This window comes from Setaria italica, chromosome I (assembly GCF_000263155.2).
Source record: "Setaria italica strain Yugu1 chromosome I, Setaria_italica_v2.0, whole genome shotgun sequence".
Taxonomy (NCBI): domain Eukaryota; kingdom Viridiplantae; phylum Streptophyta; class Magnoliopsida; order Poales; family Poaceae; genus Setaria; species Setaria italica.
In genome coordinates, this window is record NC_028450.1 from 24,610,890 (window position 1) to 24,633,532 (window position 22,643).

Here is a 22,643-nt window from a genome sequence, read left to right on the forward strand (position 1 = left end):
ACACAGCCAAGTTGGTTCAGTAGTACTACTAATAATCTATCTTCTGACTGATACTCCGTACTAGCTAGCTACGGTTGAAGTAGCCCCACTCACACTGACTGACATTTTTCGGATTAATTAACTTTTTTACAATTAATCCCGACAATTTGTTAGCTGCTATAAAACAATGTCCTGAATGTACTCTGGTTTTCACTAAATCAGCTTACACCTAAGGTGGAGAAAACCTCTCTTTTTTTTACATCAACCGTCAATAAACTTGTTCCCCTGCTTAGATTGAAATATGGAAGGGACTTTGTGTTCCACTGAAAGTATATTGGTTGTATTGATTGATGTGTTGTTTCACAAATCTCTAGAGGTGGCTATTTATAGCCTATTACAACTGATTTCCTACCTGACTAGGATCTATCTCTAATTTTAAATAATAATAAATATTTACAAATACAACTCGTATCGGAGTTGGTTATCATATCCCACGGGCCAACCTTCTTCTTTAGCTAATCTTTTCTCCAGCCCACTTTAGGCCCATACTGGCCAAGCCGCTCCAATTCCCAATCGGCCAATCCTTGCTGACTCCTTTTGCCAATCGGCCGATTCCCAACTGTAGCTTTTAGCTTGCTGCATCGGCCAATCTTTTCCTTCCTTGACGCCGATTCAAAACACGTGTCAAAATCCGGCGTCAACAGTACCGCATTATCATAGGGGAGTGGAAACACCGAAGAAGTCAAAATCCTAGCAGTAAAATCCGCACTCTAATAGTGTCGTTGGAACGTAAACTGGTATATAAGGAAAAAATAGAGTCCAATCTGAAAAGGATAAATATTAGTCCAATCAACTATTAGTTATATTGGATTTTTCTATAAATTTGATCTAAGTCCTAGCATATAATAGAACTAAAACCTCCATTGTTAAGCTTTCCAAAACCATTAAAATGCGGTTTGTCACAACGGATCCCCACGGTAGGGTTTGCGTAGGCAAGACCCAAGCAGCACCACACTAGCGTAGGAGGACTACCAACCTCGTAGGCCTTGTTCGGCAGGAGTGGAATGGTTCCATCGGCTAATTTATTCCCTACCGGGATTGGATGGATCCCTGTTCAGCCACCCAATCCTTGTAGTTGCCTGTTGGCACTAATCCCCGCCACCTTTTTCTTGTTCGGTTAGCCCCAGGGATCGATGCAGGGATGAAAAGCAAGCAAAGCTAAGATAAGAAGAGATACAAAAGTAAATCTACCTAAAGTTTCACAACCTGACAACCTGCCAAGTGTTACTGTTTATCAACCTGGTTAGTGTTTGCGGTAGGGCATCATGGATTCGTCATCTCTGGTTCAAAATAAAACATGCAGCTTGCAAAGAGAATGCAACCCAATAGTCATAACATACGCACAAAGTGAAGGACAAGCATATGAGCGTGTAGTACAATAGCTCTGGTTCAAGTACAAGCATATGAGCGTTGTAACTTTGATTTCAGTTTACACATAATTTAAATATCTTGTTTAAAAGCAGCTTCTGCTTGTGCAATGGGAGTTTGTGCTCCTCCTCTTCACTAGCACCAGGCTAGCAGCACCACCGGCACCACCTCCTTGTCCTACATTGTTCGGGGAAAGTATCCTAGAAAATAGCCAGATGATCAATATAGATCACCAAAGATAGAATCTCATCATGACAGAGAAATCAAATAATAACAAAAGTATTTATCCAAACTATACAGATACAATCCACATTCAGTTCAGTTCAACCATTACAAATCATGGTTTGCAAATCTACAATGACAAGGCAGTATGGCTGATAATTTTCAGCAACAGTCACTTAAGATAAGGCACAGGTTTCATATATGTTGATATCATGATCAGCTAAATATGTAAAGTGGAAATAATGATTTGGCACTTAGACAAATAAATTGTACCACACCTTGTAAAGACCGTACACAGGTAGATAAGATGATGCACAAACTTGCAAGTGTAATTGTACTCATGACAAACATGAAGGCCTTATGTGTTCCTACAAAATTCCAGCTGACTACTAAATTACAAACACTCCTAATTCCTAGGCATAACATGTGCTATGATAAGAACATATAACCTAGGCAACCATGTGCTGAACTCAAGATATTGCATTTGATCAAAAGCCAGGCATACAATTTTAACAGGGACATGCATTTGATGAAAAGCCAGCCACATACAAATCATAGCATGATTAGTTTTAACAGAACAATAGATAGCTTGCAGGAGAAGCTCTGAATGATGTTAATAATATTTTAGAACCTCAACAGTAGTGTTTCAGGTTTCACGCTTCCAACAAGACACTAACAAGATATATGATTGACCAGTGTGAAGTTCAAAACTCTTCACTACAGGCTTCCAACTTAAACAGATTCACTAAGTGAATTGCTTCAATGTTGCATCACTAAAGTTGCAGGTACTCAGTTATATGCCAATTTTACCTCTTAAAACAAACACAGTTGATCTTAAAACAGTAAGCACAGAGTGTATAGTTGATGACTTATTTCTAAAACATGTTCTTGTTTGAATCGTAATGTAAGAATATTAGCATAATATCGAACTTCCTATGTCCAAACTGAAGATGACAGAGTAAATCCGATGCCTCAAGACACAATTGTCAACAAGTGAAAGGAAGACGCCAACACTCAACAATCCTAAGCCAGTTAGTGCTCTAATTGTTTGATACTTCCAGATCAGACCACTTCCAGCCAAATAATATAAGACCAACATGCCAACCACTCAAACACATTGACTAGCAGTAGCAGAGAACTAATGCAAGGAGAAAGTGAATCAAAATTAAGCAAGTAAGCAGCAGGCCAGGAGTAGTAGGATTAATTACTGATTAGAGATCCAAGAAAATATCAACGAACAATAGAAGTCTAGAACTGATAAACTGAGCAGTTTCAATTTTCAGTTTGGGACACAAAAAATTTCAGACTACCACATGAATCAACAAAAATTTAGTAGCTTTTGTCAGAACAGCTATGATCTTGAACAAATCAGACAGGAGGTTGTAAAATCTAGCTATGATTCATGTAACAACACCCCTGGGTAACAAATCATAGGTGCATGTATATAAAAATTGACAGACAAGAGGAGCAAAATCTAGCTATGATCTTGAACATTTCTCAGATGCTAATGATGAAGACCACTTCACTTTTTTCTGATCATGTGTAGCTTCTGCCAAGTCATATGCAATATGCTGCCTCATAATGCCACATGTTTGCAATATTAGTTGGAACACTAGATTGTAAACATTTTGTCTCATGAACAATGGAAGCAAAAGATCAAGCAACAAAGAGACATAGGTAGCTAACTATGCTAATCTGACATGAATATATAGTTGACCAGTTATGTGTAAGGCAAGTAAACTACAACATTCTACTTGATTACTCTATATGTGGTACATATAGACATTCTAGCTCTATTTCGTCAATATATAAATCTGAGAATGCTTGATTAAAAAATAAGTCTCTGCAAGACAGACCTACTTATCTCCTGGACTACACAAGTAGCAAAACAAAAAGGTTCTGAATCTACTATTAATGAAGCAACAAACCAAACATGGTAAGATACAAGTTACTGAAAATTTAATGCTCAAGCTATTGGTTTGATTTGAACATACCTGAGCAATCTTTTTCTTCAACAAAATCAACCGGAAACTTGAGTTTTTTGTGCCCACCAATATCTTTCTGTTTGTTTCACTTTGGAAAACTTCATTTGCATCAACTTTTTGTTCATCCGATAGCCCTTCCATCGCATCCACAATGTCAATACATTTATCGATTGAGTAGTTTTCTTCACATTTTTCTTCTCTTCTAACTTTTCTAGAGTTTTTTCAATCTGATCCTTTCTAAAGTCAATGTAATCCCCAAGTTTTGCAGCCATATGACTTTGTTTGCGTTTCTTTCCACCGGTAACATCTTGGTCCTCTGAATTACGACTAGCTAGAGCAGATTGAACTTCTGTGCTTTCTACACCACCAAGATCAAAATTGAGTGGATTTCTATCAATAGAAGCCATGCTATGATTGCTTTACTCTGAGATACTTGTTTGGGGATTAGGTTCAGCTGGCAGCTCACTACTTGGATTCAGCTGGCAGTTCACTACTTTGGGGAGCGGGTTCAAGTCGCAACTCGGTTCTTTGTGGTGGTGGCTAAATTGATATAAAATTTAAATCCCCTGTGACCATACTTCCTATTAAATAAAAAATTAAGGTAACAATATCAACATCTTAGCATCTACAATAGCGAGAGTTCAAACTAGGAACATGATCTACAATGAAGTGACTCTCTAAAGCACCATCCACACCATAGCACTAAAATAAGAACAGAGGCAATGAATAGCAAGATGAAAGCATTACATTCGTACAATAATTCCAAGCTATTATCTAAAGGAAATGGCTTCTTGCGGAACTTAGCAACTTTGTGGTTATTCTATTGAAGTAGAATAAAAACAATGATTAGATGGTTTGTATAAAGGTTAGCTGTTATATAAAGGGTTGTTATATAAAGTGGATTCTCCATTTAAGAGACCTAACCTTAATCAACTTTTCCCAACCTTTTGGTTCTGCAATGATCATACCCAAAGTGTCATTCCAGCCAACACCACTTTTCCTTGCTTCTTTTATTATCTTATAGTTTGCTTTTAGCTCTTTCTCCTTTTCTTTCACTTGCTGCTTCGTGAAATGTGACGTTGGAAACATATCATTGAATTTGTTTGTGATATTCCTCCAACCTTCAGCAGTCCACCCATTTTATCCCTTAAACATTGGAACGTTGGCAAGCTCTTTCAGAATATCCCCAAGTCCCTTCTCATACATGTAGCTCCACGTAGCCCTTTCCGTTGACATGGCTGCAAGAAATAAACAAGATTAGATAAACAAGATTAGAAATAAACAATACAGGTTATCATGAAAACATTTATGCTTCACCTAATTATTATGGGCAGCCCACATCTGAAGAGCAATTTGGTCTCGTAGGGTGCTTCCTTCATTTGATTGCAGTTCATTTGGGTAGTTGTTATTCCCCTCTGGCAACTCAACATAATCAGATGGGTTGATATTATTTGGTTGGTGATCCAGCCACCCTTCATCCACATTTAGCCCTCTAACGAGATTATGAAATACTACAATCTTCACATGTGTCTGGTTCACATTTGGGAGCTTCAAGAATCTATGAGTCAGTGCCGAAATTATATCGAAGAACTCTATTATTTTCCTATGACTTGTCTCACCACTATTTTGGAATTCCTTTTTTAGCCTATCAGTGTTTGTATTATGAGAGAGCATAAACATAAATATTCCCATCTGCTCCTCAACTCTAACACCATGGGTGTCACGTAATAAGTTCTCCACTCTAAGATAATTTGCTATAACTCTAAATATCTCAAGCTCCATCCTGAACTCCACTTTGCATCAATTCGCGTGGCCTTCCAAGATTTGTATGACATTTTCAGAACTAGGCAGAGTTGAGGTGTGCTCCGGCCTTTTCTCCTTATATAAACACTACTGAAGAGCGGGGACCATAACTAGGAATAGCTCGTCATCCTCTTCTTCCTCCTCTAGCATGAATCTCTTAACTTCGTCCTCCCAAGATTCCATTATCTATACGTATGTATATAGTAATGCAAGTAAACTATGTTACTCAAATGCACATGGTCTAGAAAAAAAAAAGAAAAAGCTCACAGGTTATAAAAAAGACATACTGCAGATGAAAACTAGGACAAGAAGAGCTTTAGATTACAGCTATCTTAGTCATACTAGTAGTCTTTTAGAAAACTGAAACCTAATTGCATGACTTCCTAATTGCATGACTTCCAACAGGCTAACATGCTTCCTCGCCTAACACAATATCACCTGCTATGCTCTGCCTATATCTGCCATCCATATTCATAAAGAATTTTAGTATTTTGGGAGCTAAAATGATTTATCCACGTTGAGTGCTCTCTTTCAATTAATTTCATCTAGTATCGGGTCAGTTAGCAAGGATGCTTAGCTTCTTATTGGTCCTGAACCGAACTGATAGAAATTCAGAGAAACAAACCAGCCGAGCAACTGAACTAAAAAAAGCTACTGCCACTGCTTACGTTCTGAACTAAACAAGAACCTGCACTGCTGCTGCCAATCTGAAAATAATTATAAGTAACCAAAGCAATCTGCCAATCTGCTGTTGTGAATGAAATAATTACAACTAACCAAAGCAAGCTATCTGAATAGACAACCAAAATAACAAGACTGATTCATTCGACAACAGTACCTAACATAAGACATAGCCAGCATAGCAATCTATGGCTGGAGTACTACATAGCGGTCTTTCCACCAACATAAAACAAATATCAGGACTAGCAGTAGGCATCATTCTTAATATTTTTATTTGGCCACATTATTCAGGAAGGTGCTGTTTAAGAAAAAAAAGGCACATTAATTACAAGCTGTACAATATCTTGATGCTAACTAGGAATCAGGAGAGATAAAAATTAGTCTGCATATACATCCTGATGCTAGTGAAGGACTGATTATCACCTCAACATTAGCATAGTTGACGTGAGAAGCCAATATTGATCTAAGCAGCAGCAAGCAAGCTCACAAACCTTGATTGTGTTTGATAGAACAAAAACATTATTACTATTTACAAAGTTGTTTTTAGTAATCATTGAACCAAAGGACACATAAAGCTTCAGCATAGCATCACAATTTCGTTCAGCATCACAATTTCAGTGACTAAATACAAACTACAAGAAAATGCTACTATGAATAGCCATATAGCATCACAATTTCGTTCAGCAGGTTCGCACATCTCGGGTGCAGAGGCTGTTGACAGGAAAGGAGTGGATCTTGGAGCTAATACACCAAGATCTACACGGGAGGAGAGTGAGGGGGAAAACTCACATATGCTGGCCGAGGAGGAAGAGGATCTTGTCGAAACAGATCGAGATGGCGGAGCTGCTCCTGGACAGGGACGAGGACGCGGAGGGGGGCGACAGCGCCTGGACAGGGACGCGGAGGGGCGGCAGCGCTTGGTCGCTGGTCGAGGTGGTGTCGGTGTAGATCGAGAAATTCGTCACGGAGAGCACCGGAGACGGCGAGTGAGTGGCGGCGTTGCCGTTGATAGGGAGGCGGAGCGGCGGCAGTGGACAGGAAGGCGTAGGGGCAGCGGCGCCAGATGGGAAGGCTGACGGACGGCGGTGCTTGGACGGAGCGGCGGGGGCTTGGCGAGTTGGCACTAGCTTCCTTGCGTTGCTTCGGCAGCGACGGCACTCGGGGATGCGCCGCTAGGACCCTCGAGGTGAGGAGGGCTCACCCCGGGGAAAACTCATGGATGCGGTCAGGCGTCCCCATCTCATGAGCTCCCAAACGACGAGGCGATTCGGCTCGTGATGAGTTGCCCGTGTGGGCTTCCAGCCCCTGGAAAATGGCGGGATCCCGGTGGGATTCGAGTTTCCAAACTTACCCTCAGGGTTAAACAAATGCTGAATTTTTTGTGGGCTAGATCCAAACCAGGCCAGGGTGACCCCTGGGATCGGACCGCGTTCCCGGCCGGGAACGGGCTAAACGAACCAGCCGTAGTGGGAGCAATCTGAACGCGGGCAAAACCGCGTATTAGCTGGGCGGCTGCCCCTGCCGCGCCGCGATAGACTCGGCAAGCAAGAGCGAACCAGCCGAGTCCACCACCACTGCAGACTCCTTGCTGCTTGCTCGCTCCCTCCCCCCTTCGCTTCCCCTCCAAAAACCCAATAAAAAACGCACCTTTCCTTCCCCTCCCCTCCTTCGCCTCGCTTTCCCCCCACCTCCCTCCCTCGATCCCCTCGCCGGGAAGATCCGATCCCATCCACATCCACGTCCACCTCCCGGCTCAATCATCAGAGTCCCCCCTCGGCGCCGGCGTCGGCGGAGCAGCAGAGCGAGGCGGAGGCGGAAGGAATGTTGCGCCTCTGATCGACGCGGCGGCGACCCGGTGGTGGTTTTCCTGGCCGGCGGCGATGGGCTGCTTCTCGTGCTTCGACTCACCCGCCGATGAGCAGCTCAACCCCAAGCTCGGCGGCGCCGGCGGGTACGGCGGCTCGTCCTCGGCCGCAGCGGCGTACGGCGCCGGCTCCGGCGGTGGCCGGCACGGGGACAGGGGGTACCCGGACCTGCAGCAGGCGCCCATGGTGGCGCCGCGCGTCGAGAAGCTCTGCACAGGTGCGTGACCCGCGCTCTGGCGCTGCGCTACGTGTTCCGTGGGCTCGGTGGGTGGGTGGGCGGGCGGACTGGATCCCGGGCGCGCCGTGGTTGGTGGGTGGGATCGGATCGGGGGCGCGGTGGTTGATTTTTCCCGCGTGGTGGTTCAACAGCTACCATGCGCCTTCTTGATCTGATTTAGTACCGCCCCGCGTAGCTTATGGCCATCTTGCGTGTTTCAATTAGCGGCGGCAGGTGCGAAAATTCTCCATAGAAAAAGCGGAGAAGGGGCAAGAATCATCTCTTTGGTTGTTAGTAATTAGGTTGGCCTTTGGATCTTGGACAGATGTAAAGGTCATGGACAAATGGACTCGAGGACTGATGGGATCAGCATATACTAGTTTAAATAGTAATTCTCTTTGTCTGAGTCAGACTGCTGATTAGCTTACTGTTTCCACCCCTTGTGCTGGTATATGTGTGCAGCGGCTGAGAAAGCAAGGGTCAAGAGCAATGCACTCGCGCGAGAGGCCTCCGCGCCAAAGGATGCCAATGGCAATATTATCTCCGCACAGACTTTCACCTTCCGTGAACTTGCCACTGCCACCAGGAACTTCAGGCCTGAGTGCTTCCTGGGTGAGGGAGGGTTTGGACGTGTTTACAGGGGCCGTCTTGAGAGCACAGGACAGGTAACTTTGAGTTCTGCAAGTTCGAGCTAGCTCTTTTCTTGCTATCTTCTATAAAAAAACAAGCTAGTAGCAAATTGCACTGTTGTAAATTGGCACTGTTTGTTTGAACCCACAGATTTCATATAGTCCATGTGGACCATGTGTGAATAGTAGCTGCTTAGTGGAGAGCTGATTTGCTTAATTCTTATCTTTTGTCAGTACACTAGAAGAATTGGCACTGTTCATTGAGTCCAGATGTTGAGATAGTCCATGTTGTGAATCAGAAGCTGTTCAGCAGAGAGTTGACTTGCTTAATTCTTGTCCTTTGCAGTAGACTAGAAGAATTGGCCCTGTTCATTTTAGTCCAGATGTTTAAAATAGTTCATGCTGTGAAATAGCAGCTGTTCAATGGAGCTTTCTTACTTAGACTGCAGACCTTATGTTCTTTTCTTTTGCTAGTTTTCTGAAAGAATATGATGTACAGTAGACACAAATAGAGCAATAAGGTGGCTAGGTGAGACTAAAAAAAAAGCAGATAATTTAAGTGTGGTCGTTTGCTGCAGGTTGTTGCTATAAAGCAGCTTAATAGGGATGGGCTTCAAGGAAACAGAGAATTTCTAGTAGAGGTCCTCATGCTCAGTTTGCTGCATCATCAAAACCTGGTTAGTTTGATTGGCTATTGCGCTGATGGAGATCAGCGACTTCTTGTTTATGAGTATATGCCCTTCGGATCATTGGAAGACCATTTACACGGTACAGATGCTGTTCTTTCCTGTATTGAAACTGTTTGCATATGACCTCCACCTGTCAATACTTCAATCAATGTTCTCTGTGTGACTAGCTGCATGCCTGGCCTAGTGTCTGTCTGCCTGCCTGTCACATGCTTGCTTGTCCACGATTGCCAATCTGCAGTTCTATATTTGTTCTCCTGTCTTCTGCTCTTTATTGTATGCATCCATCTCCCTTGTTGTGCCCTTTTATACTGGAAAATGTTTATTGTAGTTTAGCTTATTCCTTAGCCCTTCATACACTGCCAATAACATAACTGTTTTGCTATTAAAAGTTATTCAAGGCCCATGGGTGATGCAGGACAGCATACTATGCACCCATTGCCAGTGTGCCATGTTTGTATCACAGCACACTTTATCTTTGGCTGCTGTCAGTCAACACAAAGGCCTTGTTCATTTGGTGTCATTAGGACATTGTTCATCCAACACAATGGTTGCTGTCATTAGGACATTGTTTATGACATCTAGGCTTTTTTCCTTTGTCTTATGGCGTGAGGTAGAAGCAGTATTGCACAGAAGATATGTTTGTATGCATTCTATCAAAGTTTACCTTTAAAGTTTTGCAACATGTTGAGTGAAATGATCCGATTGGGATCTCTTATTTTGTGGTCGGTGAGCATGTTTAAACATACTAAAAAAAACTCGACAACTTAGGATGTGGCATTGTAAATAAAAAGAATTAGACACCCAAATTTGAGTTGAAAAGGACACGAACCAGGGTGGTGGGGGTGTGGTGTACGCCCACACCTCTTACTGATCTAGGCTCAGTTCCTACTGTATAACCATACTCCTAAGGCCTTCTTTTTTATATTTTGAAAGTATACTATCAATCCTTTTTAAAGTTTATCATGTGACTATGCACTTGTTTTGCAGTCTTTTGAACTAGTTCTCCTTAGCTTCATCAACTGATGCATCAGAATTTAGAATTTGAACCAGTGGTTCTTTATGAGCTTTACATGTCTGTATGATTGTTCTTGTGTATATCGTTAGCCTTCTTCCTTCAAGGGCATATGCATTAAGATATTCCTACAAACAGTGAGTCCACCTCATTTAATTCAGTTGAGTTTCTCATTTCACCTGAATGGTTCTTTTGATGTAGATCTCCCTCTTGATAAGGAGGCCTTGGACTGGAACACCAGGATGAAAATTGCAGCAGGTGCTGCCAAAGGACTGGAGTACCTTCATGACAAAGCTAATCCTCCAGTTATTTATCGGGATTTCAAGTCATCAAACATTCTGTTGGATGAAGGCTTCCACCCGAAGCTATCTGACTTTGGCCTTGCTAAGTTGGGTCCTGTTGGTGACAAATCTCATGTATCAACACGTGTGATGGGTACATATGGTTATTGTGCACCGGAATATGCTATGACTGGACAACTGACAGTAAAGTCCGATGTGTATAGCTTTGGAGTCGTCTTGCTTGAGTTGATTACTGGTCGTAGGGCTATCGACAGCACCAGACCACATGGAGAACAAAATCTTGTCTCATGGGTAAGTGATGATCTGTTTAGCTGTAAATGCACATTTTTATCCCTATTTTCTTATATCTTCACGTCTCAGTATAACTGCTAACATATCGAATACTAACCGCTGTCTGGATGGCATCAGTTTGTTTCTAGAAACATTGGATTGTTAGTTGTTAAAATGTTTATTGATTTTAAATAGATTCCACAAGTAATCAGGGTTGAGACCTAGCATCCTCTACTCTACTTCTAACAAAAACAAAGACCATAGGTAATACAAGCAAGTTGTTGTGGTTTTGCATCAAATAATGTTGAAAAGAAGATGATTTTTAACTTAGAACAACTGTTTCTTGGTCACTTAAGGCTCGGGTAGAAGAACTGAAAGGGCTAGCATATGTTGTAAAGGATATACATGACAATGTGAGACATTGTGAACTGAGCAACTAAGTTTGTCATTTCACTAACCTCCATTCTTATACTGACTTGCCTGATTAGTTAGAACAGATTGTATGTTGTGGATCAGAAGGATAAATTAGTACCACTCACACTGTTCCTTGTCGATTGGCAGGCACGGCCTCTTTTTAATGACAGAAGAAAGCTCCCTAAAATGGCTGACCCGAGGCTGGAAGGGCGATATCCCATGCGTGGGCTTTACCAAGCCCTTGCGGTGGCATCCATGTGCATTCAGTCGGAGGCTGCTTCCCGCCCGCTGATTGCAGATGTCGTGACTGCTCTATCCTACTTGGCGTCCCAGTCATATGATCCCAATGCGGCCCTTGCTTCAAGGAAGCCAGGCGGCGACCCACGAAGCAAGCCCAGCGAGAACGGCAGGGTGGTTTCCAGGAACGACGAGACAAGCAGCTCCGGCCACAAGTCCCCAGGCAAGGACAGGGAGGACTCGCCCCGAGACCTCCCAGGCATCCTGAACAAGGACTTTGACCGGGAGCGCATGGTGGCGGAGGCCAAGATGTGGGGCGACCGCGAGCGCATGGTGGCGGAGGCCAAGATGTGGGGCGACCGCGAGCGCATGGTAGCGGAAGCCAAGATGTGGGGCGACCGTGAGCGCATGGTGGCCGAGGCTAAGATGTGGGGCGAGAATTGGCGTGACAAGCGGCGCACGGAGAATGGCCAGGGGAGCCTGGATTCGCCGACCGGGAACATCTAGGAAGGGGTGTAAGATTGGAAGAGAAAAGAAAAGACGAGGAGGTCTTCGTCCATCCACCCATGCATTGTTCCGTTTGTTTCCAGGTCGATTCGCGTTCCGGTGGCGGAGTGGGAGGGCAGGGAGGGTTAGATGTACATTCCTAGGGCGGGAACGAGGGGGAAAAAACGGCAGCGTTGTTCTGGATAGTGGATGCATGTGGTTGTACTTGTAAATTCTCAGAAAATTTTGTGAGAATGAAAGGACATTTTGAGTTCCAGCTGTAAAATGTTTCGCGTCTGGCTGCTGTGGTTGATGCTTGTCTGTCGTGACATCGGTCTGGCGCACGCAGCCTTTGCTGCTCATCTTGTGGACGGCTAGCTTCGTGCACCAGTGGCCCAGTGGGTATCTGAAGGTCAGGCCAGCCGGTTCTCAGCGCGTGAACCGTGAGGTCATCTGATTCTCGTGATAGTCAATGCGCTAGTGACCCGGAGACGGAGCAGCCGATATCAGCAACTGAGCGAGCGCGGAGAAAATATCTTGCGACGCGCCATCGATTTCAGGCGCGCCGGACATCACGCGAACACCTGTCCGGCGTGGTGCTGTGCGGCTCGCTGTGACGACGACGAGTTCGTCTGGCCTGAAAGGGCACCCTTGTTGCTATGCTACCGGAGCGGCGAGCGCCTCGTGACCGGGATCCTATTGCTGTCGGCTCGCCTTGCCTGCACGAGGAAGCAGAGGGAGGCCGTGTCCAGACGGGTGCTCGGTCGGGCCGGGCGAGGCCGATTCGATGGGGACGTCCCGCGCGGCTGCCGACGCTCGGGATCGCTTGGGTTGGCTTGTCCGGAAACTGCAACCGCGGGGGTGCTCGGTGCCGGCTCCGCGCGCTGCAGCCTCCGAGGGTTGCCGTGTCTGCGGCGCGCCCCGACGGATGCACGCCGAGCAAGTTGCGAGGTGGAGCTCGTTTGGGGCCGCGCGACGGTGACGGTGACGGTGGTGGTGTGATCGATCGGCGACCACGAAAGGTGTTACATGAGAGTGCACGCACGGTCGCACGCACACATGTTTGTTGGTTTGGTCGGTTGGGCATGGAGGCAATCGGCGTGTCGGGCAGTGCAGGCCGAAAAGGAGAAGCACGCATACATGGATGGTGCGACCGTACGTTCAGACGGCTCGATCTGGTGGTATGGCGAGAAGCCTCCTGATCCACGTAGACAGAGAGTCCACGGTTTGTTGGGTGGATACAACAAATTTCGGCCTTGCGAGCCGGACGGAGAGCGACGCGACGCGCGTACGCGGCGCTCTGTTGGGCGATGTGCGGCACTTGTGACCTTTGTGGGCGGCCTGTGCCCGCTGCTGGCGTGTGCCTCCAGCCGGCCGGGCTTGTTGTCCGGCACAGGTGGCACAGACGCAGGCCGGAAAATTTTCAGCCGTGTCGCGTTGCTGCCTCCCTGCCGTCGCCACTTGGTTGGCCAAAACAATCAGCGTGTTGCTCAATTATAGGGGCACACCGCGTACCGCACGCACGCACGCATGTACCGCCGCAGCACTAGGACTCTAGGAGCCTAGGAAAGTGCTGTGCATGATGGAGGGTCTTTGCGTGCGCGACCGGAAGTGCGTGCGTGTTTGTTCAATCAAAGCCGCCTTTGTCTAGACGTTCCCCCTGAAATCGCTCAGCAGCCGCCGTGCCTGCAATCATGCGGCCGTCAGAAAAGCCCCACCGATGACGCGCGCGCCGGCGCTCGCTTCGTTGACGCTTCTTCGTCGTCCTGAGATCGTTCAACACTTGAACGGCCCGCGCGCCGGCGTAACTGCGCTGCAATCATGCTGCTGTCAGCTGGCTGGCTGGCTTGCTACGCGCGCGAGATACGGCCGCGAGTCCTCCTCGCGCCGCCTGGTCGTGCCATTTGTGGCGTGGCGCCCGGGAGGAGAAGCCGTCCACCAATGGAGCCGTCCGATGGAGAAATACGTGGCTACTTTTCTGACGCGACAACGTTGCCGTCGGGCTCGTCATGCTGTCCTGCCTCCCCGTCCCTCTTGCGTGAGGTCACTACCAGCCCGTCACGACACATGATACTTGATGAACTGATGAACAATGCCTAGCGCGCAGACGTTTTGGGAAAAGTTGAGTCGCACTCCGAGTTTTTTTCGTAATTCAAAGGCACGAGTGGTGCGTTAGATTTGTTTTAAGATTTGTATAGACACTCCCAACCCCACCCACTTTGATGTCTGAAGACCCGAGCTTTCATGCAAGGATGGGGCTGAAATTTACACTATGCGCATGATGCACAGCCACAGGTGATCTGCGAGTGGGCCAAAATCGAGCATCCGCGCGTAGCGTCGCGGCCCTCGTCGTGATGGGCCTATAACCGCGCTGCGGCGCTGGGTGGTCGATGATGGTATGTGGGCATGTGCTGCGCGGCCTGCAACGACAGCGACGGGCCCCCTGCTTCGCATCGCATGTGCTCTGCTCATGGGTCGTCGGGGGAGTCGGCGGGGACGTGCAGGCGGGAAGAGCCGCCCGACTTTTACCGGCTGGCGGCTACCGACGTCCGACGGTGGATTGTCGCCGCGCCCCGCTGATTCTCATCGTACTGCGCCCGCGCGACGCGACCTGCAAGCGGAGGACAGGTTTTTACCGTGGGGGCAGAGGGGCTCGAGGGGCTCCACACCACACGTCGTCCCGCGCGCCCTGCAGCAGCAAGATCTGCTCGCCCGTGAAAGGTACGGTGTACTCGCGCGCACCAACGTGGCGGACTCGCACCGCCCGTCTGCCCTGGCAGTTGCGAGGCGCTGGGGCCGGACCGGCACACCCCCGGGGACCGGGTTCACGACTCACAGGCGCCTCCTCGCTCGGTAACGTCCCGTCCCCGGTCTGCCCCATCCGGCGAAGATGCTGCGACAGTGGGTGCACCCCCTGTGCAAGCAAAGGGTAGCCTGCTTCGGAGGAGTGTGTCCTATACCGCCCATGCGTACAAAAAGGCAAGCTTTTCTTGCATGCAAGCTAAAAGGGTTTAGCTCTGAATGTGGCTATTATTTCTTCACTAGTCCATGAATTTTAGTTAATCCCAAAAGATTTGTACTGACTCACGGGATTTTCAGTACTGGCAGGCGATATTGGCACCTACCAACACAAAAGTGTATGGGCCCACTCCGTCAAAACCTGCCAGAACCCGCCAGCACAAATAACCTATAACCATCATGACGTGTCCTTACGTCACCCGCCAGCACAAATGCTCTTCAATTTATATGGATGGGAAGGAAAAAATTAAACTAGTTAAAAATTTTATTTTACATATCATGATATATTTTTAACATATATAAGACTACGTATATGTTGCTGTGTAGGCATTGCAAAAAAATTATAAGTGATTTATTATTTTCTAAGGTTTAAATGATTATAAGCATGTTTATTGGAACTAACATGTATTTGAACTTAAATTTTCATGAATAAGATCAAAAAAATTTAGAAAAATGATGTTAAAGATATGTTTCATTTTAACTCAAACCATGAAAGTGCATAAAAGATTCACAAAGTTTTAGGTACATTTCTCACTTCTATTACAACTTTTAGTGAAAATAAATTCTAATAAAATCTAAACGTGGTCCAAAAACTATATAAATTGGTATGGAATCATTTTATGAGTTCACAATCTTGACATAAAAGTTTCAGTATGTTATAAGAAAATTGGAATATTATTGTTCATAAATGTATCTTCATCTACAACATTTCAAAATAACTCAAGTGAGGCTTTAAGTTTGTGAACTAACTTAGTACTATAGTAACATGTGAAATGATAATCTCCCATTGGCTGAACGAGGTTAGCCGGCTCAGCACCTTGTCTCTCTCTCTCCCACCCACACGCTTAGGCCTTATCTCTCTCAAACTCATCTCTCTCAATCCCTCCCACGCTCATCCTCTCACTCTCTCCCTGGCCCTAGCCGGCACACAGGTAGCCGGCACAGCCCTAGCCGGCACAAGCAGTCGACAGCGCGGGCGGCAGGCGCGGCGGCCGGCCCCAGACGCGAGGTGCAGGCGGCAGCAACCTCAGCACGGCGAGTGGCGGGGCTGGCACCAGGCGAGCGGCGCGGGCAGGTAGTCGGCTCAACCCTGGCTGGTGCGGGCAGCGAGCGTGCCCGGCGGCGGCCGACCCCAAGCGAGCGGCGCAGGGGCGCGCACGGCGGCAGCTGCCAGCCTCAGGAGTGGATGGCCGGCGTGAAGGCCGGCCCTAGATGTGGGGTGCGAGCGGCAGGCAAACGGCGGTGGGTGGCAGGCGGGGCCGGCACCAGACGAGCGGCGCGGGCACCCGGGCGGCGCGGGTGGTGAGCAGGCCTGGCGGCGGCAGCGGCGGGCGGGGCCAGCACCAGGCGAGCGGCGGGACGCGCCGGCCTTTTTTTCTTTTTCTTTTCATATTTTATATATTTTCTTTTGTTTTTTATGTAGTAGTGAATATGAATATTTCAGATTTATGTAATATTGCTGTGGAATGTGTAATGGTATGAAAATTTATATATTGTTCATGTTTTAATTACTTCGTGGTTGGAGATACGTATTTTAAATTGGCGGGAAATAATAATTTTAGAATTGCCAAGAAATAGAATTAGAAAAAATGGTGGGAAAAATAAAAATTCAAAAGGGAAAAATATCTATGCTGGCGGGCATCTTAAGTGCCCGCCAACACAAATTGGCATCTCTGCTGGCGGGTGCATAAGAAGCCCGCCAACACAAATTCATTTTCTGCTGGCAGGCGCTCACCCGCTAGTACAGATGCCTATTTCTGCTGACTCAAGGTTGCTGGCGGTTAGGCAACCCGCCAACGCAAATGTGTTTTACCTACCAGCACAGATTTTTTATGACATAGTATCCAATCTAGAGATAAGGCTGGCCTGTTCGTGCCATGTTCTTTGTCGTCCTATCTCTTTCATCCATCGCCTCTTCCCACCAAATTATTTCTCTGTTGCGCAGGTGTTAGCGACACTTTATACTGAGAGGAAATAGCATCATTCAACACTGTGCTACTTTTTTTTTTGCTAATATTAAGTGCATTTCAGAATGAGGAAAAAGGAAACTACGCTCAGCTCCCGTCACTGACCCACAGGCCACAGACCCTTGATGGAGTTTTTCTTGAAAAATGACCCTTGATGGAGTTGAGACTTAGGGGCCTAGCCTAGGTGGCGCGGATCGACCACGGTCGTGCAGGGGTAGATCACAGCGGCGAGCCGGCGACAGCCCGAATCCGCGGAGGCCAGGGCGCCAGGCCACAGCAAGCTGCGGCCAAGCATCATCGAGGACCAGCGACATCAACTGACCACAATCAGCCGGATCTAACTAACGGCAGCATCAAATATGTGGCCTCGGCGAGCCCTGTCGACGCCTGACAGTGACTTGCATTGGGATGGTGCCGGCCGCGCCGCGCTCTCCTATTTCCCATTTCCCATCTCGGTCATTTGGTGGCTCCAACTTTCTCATACACAACTAGTTCCGCCATACTGAGGTCCAGTTAATTTGTTGTGAGATGCTACAAGATGTTGTTGGTTCGATATCCACTTTATTCGGCTTGTAAAGCAAAAAAAAATTCTCTGGAACTGAAAGCTGCTGGAACGGCGGCGGCTAACAGATGTGTGTCAAGGCGTTTCCATGGCCTTTCTTATGCGCTGCCCGCGAACGGTGCATCCGGCCGCGACTTGTCGCGCGCTGGATCCTGCCTTCCCCGGGTGTCCGGCCGGGCCGGCCTCGGCGCCGCACACCTCATGCCCGCCGCCGCCGGCCGCTGCCATTTGCCATGCAAATGCCGGGTCATTTTGGTTCCGTCACCCCCCAGCACGCCCAGACCAGCCGCCGAGCAACGGAAAGCGCTCACCACTTTCTCCAATTCTCCCTTCCCCGGGCGCGCGTTCCCAATCGGAACCCGTTCGTCCCCGCGACGTGAGCAAATAGGGGGAGGAGTACTCGTGTGCAACGGGACAAAGACAGCCTTGAATGCGCACGTCTGTCCGCAGCGCCCCCTGGCCGTCGCTTGCCCGCCTCGCTCCAGCTTTCCCGGGGCGGGGCGCAGGCCCTTGTTCGCTTCCGCCCGCGTGCACCTGCGCTGCATATGCCGCTGCCTGCCGAGTCGCGCAGCGCCGCACACTTGTCCCGCGCCGTACTAGTACTCCTCTGCGCGTGACCACCTGCCTCTGCTGCTAGTCTGCTGGGCGCGCCTAGCATGGTTACCGTGGAAATGGAAGAAATGCTCGGCGGGGCAGGCGCGGTAAATCTGCCGGCTGCCCAGGCGCACGGCACGGTGGTTGGGTCGGAGCCAGCCGGCCGCGGGTGCCGTCGCGGCTGAGGTAGCTAGCTAGCGGAGCACGGGAGCGACCGGCTTGGTGTCGCTGCACAAAGCCATGCATAGACTAGATCAAACGAATGAAGCGGAAATGCAGGAGCACGTAGTGAATCGTCCATTCCGAGTTTATTGCTGAGACGGCAGGCATGAAATGGAATGAAACAATCAGAATAGGACACACACAAAGGCGATCGACAAGCCGATCGAATCGATTACACACACACGCACACGGGCTCAGCCGCTAGCTGCAGCCTGGCCGTCTGAATCTGATGAACCAACACGCTCGCTCGCATTATCTACCTCCTCCTCCTCATCTCTCGTCGGCTCATCACACGGGGCTCAGTATGGCTGGCCCCGTGGGTGCCAAGGCGCTACTCGCCTACGGGCCCGGCTACCTCCCACTCCACCACCTCGACCGGTCAACGGGCTTGCATGCATGCAGACTGCGGAGAGACAAGTCACGCATGCATGCATGTGGCCGATACATCTGACCGCTGCTGCTGTAGGCTGTAGCGTAGCAGGCCCGGCCGTTCTTCTTCACATGAGAATTACTACTGAGTACTGATTGATACTAGCTAGAGACTTCTGCTGCCTTCTGCCATATGGCTATTGGCTAACCTACACCTCCACGGCAATGGCCGTGTCAGGCTTGATCATCGCCAGCTCCGGCGCCACGAGGCCGTCGCCATCGACCCTGCCGGCCGCTGCCGCGCAAGTGACGGGCTCCACGTCGATGGCCACCGCGACCTGCGGGTCTTGTGCCGCCACCGCCGCCGCGGGTGGCTCGACCGGCAGGATGTCGATGGGGTGCACCTCGGCGCCGCAGCTGGCCCTGCCCTCGTGAGCCACCGGCGCCGCGGCGACCTCCTTGACGTGCTCCGGCAGCTTCACCTCCTCCACCATCACCACCGCAGCCGCGGGCTTCCTGTTCCGGTACGCCATGTACAGCGCCATCTGCGCGAGGCCGAACACGAAGCCCAGCACGTTGGGGAACGCCACGAACACGTCCTTCTTGAGCGCGCCGTACGCGAACCAGATCACCGCGCTCAGCACCAGGAAGAAGGACAGCGAGAAGGGCATGAACTCCACGCTCTTGGTCCGGATCACCTGGCGCTGCAACAATGAATTGAATTGAAACCAATCAGATTCAGATCACGAAACAATTCGATCGATCAGCACGAAATATTTATTATAAAGGAAATAAAGACCTTGCACTTGAGTTATACGTACCATGATGCTGAGCGGCGCGGCGAAGACGCTGAGCGCGACGCTGACGCAGATCCATCCGAGCACGTGCACGCGGAGGTTGCCATTGGAGAGCACCATGGTCACGAGCGAGACGAGGCCGAAGACGCCGACGTTGAGGCCCAGCAGCATCTTCGCCGTCAGCACCCGGGCGGCCCTGGGCGCGTACACGAGGTACATGGCGATGTACACCGTCTCGATGACGCAGCCGACGCCGTTGATGGTGACGAGCAGCACGGCGCCGGTCTTGAGCAGCGCGTAGAAGATCCACAGCATGCAGCTGAAGAGCGTCACCACGTACGGCGTCGACTGGAACCCCTCCGTCGACTTCTTGCGGTACACGCGGTAGAACGTCGGCCTGCAACATGTATAGTACGGGATCGGATCGGTCATTTCTCTCCTTTTGGAGGCAATGCTTATTGACTGACTAATTTTTTCATTGATTTTAATTTACCATGTGTTGTTGCTCAATAATAGTACCGACCCAACAATGACACTCGCAACTAAAAGCGACGTGCAGGATTTTTTTTCCCCCCTCTCAACTCCTGATTAATGATTATTGATGCGAGAATTCTCAGCAAGTTTCCTATGTTCTCTTCAGGTATAAGCATAATTCTAGAAGAGAATGGACGACGATGGCGACCCCTCAAACGTTCAGTGAGATGTATACGCATTTGTACGGTATTATTTTTATATTTTTTTCCAACTGAATAACCAATGCTCCTTAAAATACTCGTACTGGTATAAAATATGATGTATGCGTGGGTCCATCTGAAAAGAATTAACCGCAGGTAGGTAAAAAGGCATAGCAGAGTGACTTACAGCGGTGACAGAAAGACCATCAGTGAGATTATGTTACCTGAAAAGCAAAGCAGAACGTACCAAGATCTATCAGACAACAGCTAGCGCAGTCAGTTATCGCTGCATATATCAAACAATGATCTGGCGGAGAGGAAACGAAACGTGAAGAAAGCAATCCAGGTTTCCTGGAGGTAGAAGAAACTCATCGTGTCGCGCGCGGTACGGTTCTCGTGAAGGTACATGTAACATGTATGATGGGATTGCTTTCTTTGTTTGGGCTAACCACCTCATTAGGCGCTAAAAGTTTGGCCTTGGCAGTTCCATTTATTCGAGACAGTAACGCTAGCTAGCTATAGCTACCTACTGTGGCTTGGAAAGAGATCACTTGACGAGGACACGCATATGTTTTGCGCTGCTAATTAGGAGGTGGCCACATGAAAGGCTGATGGAAACTAAATAACTGAAACTTTAGCTCAGGGAAAGGGTGATTGTTGCTTTGGTTAGGTTCTCATCAACCTGGGGAAGGACTTGGGAACGGTACGGTGCTCTCTGCTAGTAAGAAGATGGTTGGCATGTCTGCATGCGTTTCAAGGGATATGGGAGAAACAATGCGGAGGTGATGCAGGAAGAAGAACACAGGATGAATGCAGCATGCGGTTGATGGATGCGGTTAGTGGTTACCTAGGATACCAAAGGTGAAGGCCCAGGTCTGCTGCTCCATGTTCAGGAAAGCCATCTCGATCTTTCTCTTCTCCTCACAAGATACGTACGACCCCTTCCCCTCTTGCTCGGTGGAGAGATCTAGTGCACCGAGCAGTCAGTGGAGAAGCGGCGGCGGCGGTTGTGCTGGAGAGGAGAGGAGAAGAGAAGAGAAGGTAGCAGAAGGGCAGAGGAGCTCGCTCGCTATCAGAGGAGGAGGCTCCCAGCTGCCTTGGCTCTTGGAGAACCTCAGCACCAGCAGGCCTCCTATATATAGGGAGAGATGGAGCGGAGCGGAGAGAGAGCTCAGGGCTCAGGGGGAGAAGGGGAGAGGAGGGGAGTTATTAGGGTGTGGGCCCGTTGGATCTATCATTACACACTGACTTGTCGCGCCGTGCTTGCTTTTGGCGCCGAGAGAACGAGAGCGGGCAGGGGTGGGTAAGCTGGGCATGCAAACCAGCGCACAACACATACACGGTAGCTCGTGGAGTACACCGCCGCGCCCGCGCGCACCCCCTGCTGCTGCGGCATGCAGCTGTGTGATTGCGTGTACACGTCGGTCGGTTCAGCGGCCTCAGGGCTTGAGGCATGCAGCTTGCAACAAAAGCCCTGGTTTCTTGCGATTCATCTCGTAACGCCCGCGTGACATGTCAAAACATGCACCAGAGCGCTGGCGCGCGCGCGGCGTGAGGCCCAAGCCATTCCTGGCCGTTTATTTTGTTGTGCCGCCGGGAGAGAAAAGAGCGGGCATGTACCGAGACGCGCGTCCGTCCGTCCGGTGAGGCGGTGACGTGCGCCCGGCTCTCCCCAGCTAGAGCTAAGCTGGTTGACATGCACGCAGCTAGCAGAGGCGGTCACGCACACAAGACTAGTTGTCATCGCCTCGCGCCTTTCGTAACGGCCCCCTCACGCTTTCTACAAAAAAGATATGGCACATTCCGCGTCGTAAGTTACTCATGCGCGAAACGCGAACGCGGCCCCGGCCGAACCGGGCCAGGTGAAACGTCTAGAAGCAGCCGGGAGCGTAACGGAGACGGCCCGATATTTGTTTGCCCACGTCGACAACAGATCGAGGAGGGAAGCGAGACAGCTCGACCGATCGGTCGATCGAGCCATTTCAGCCCGCCGCCGATCCAACCACCCGTCGAGCGACGGATGCGTGACGCACGGGAGGCCAAAAAAAAAAAAAAAGAACACGCGGCGCGGCGCGCCTTGTGCTCCGATCCGGCCGCCGCAACCGAACCCGCAGCGGCCGCGCGCGGCGCGGGGTGGCGGGTGCTCATGTGATGTGACACGCGCAACGGCGCAAGGGCCCGGTCCCGTTCTGCTCTGCTCTCGCACCGCAGCAAGGCAGGT

General features: G+C 49.1%; 3 protein-coding genes across 4 annotated transcripts in view; 2 read left to right on the top strand and 1 right to left on the bottom strand.

The window, feature by feature from the left end:
• The window catches only part of LOC111257929 (Holliday junction resolvase MOC1, chloroplastic-like), a 77,285-nt gene extending 70,239 nt beyond the window's left edge, over window positions 1-7,046 (top strand). Inside the window, exon 4 of the mRNA XM_022828377.1 lies at window positions 6,786-7,046. Within this exon, the coding sequence (XP_022684112.1) occupies window positions 6,786-7,046 (261 nt within the window). The remainder of the gene's footprint in view (window positions 1-6,785) is intronic.
• A 595-nt stretch (window positions 7,047-7,641) lies between these two features.
• On the top strand, window positions 7,642-12,517 carry LOC101784216 (serine/threonine-protein kinase PBS1). 2 transcript variants are annotated; one of them, XM_022827338.1, is made up of 6 exons: window positions 7,979-8,180; window positions 8,643-8,845; window positions 9,388-9,577; window positions 10,712-11,103; window positions 11,644-12,027; window positions 12,067-12,517. In XM_022827338.1, exons 1-6 carry the CDS (start codon window positions 7,979-7,981, stop codon window positions 12,238-12,240), a joined length of 1,545 nt encoding a protein of 514 aa, XP_022683073.1. In that variant the 3' UTR covers window positions 12,241-12,517. The 2 variants fall into 2 exon arrangements, with proteins under 2 accessions (XP_004952572.1, XP_022683073.1); XM_004952515.4 differs by having other exon boundaries at window positions 7,642-8,180; window positions 11,644-12,517.
• A 6,129-nt stretch (window positions 12,518-18,646) lies between these two features.
• LOC101784612 (bidirectional sugar transporter SWEET15) lies at window positions 18,647-21,522 on the bottom strand. Its single transcript, XM_004952516.2, has 4 exons — window positions 21,270-21,522; window positions 20,610-20,646; window positions 19,773-20,145; window positions 18,647-19,655 (listed from the first exon to the last, which is right to left on the bottom strand). Exons 1-4 carry the CDS (start codon window positions 21,322-21,324, stop codon window positions 19,161-19,163), a joined length of 960 nt encoding a protein of 319 aa, XP_004952573.1. The 5' UTR covers window positions 21,325-21,522; the 3' UTR covers window positions 18,647-19,160.
• Window positions 21,523-22,643: the final 1,121 nt, after the last annotated feature.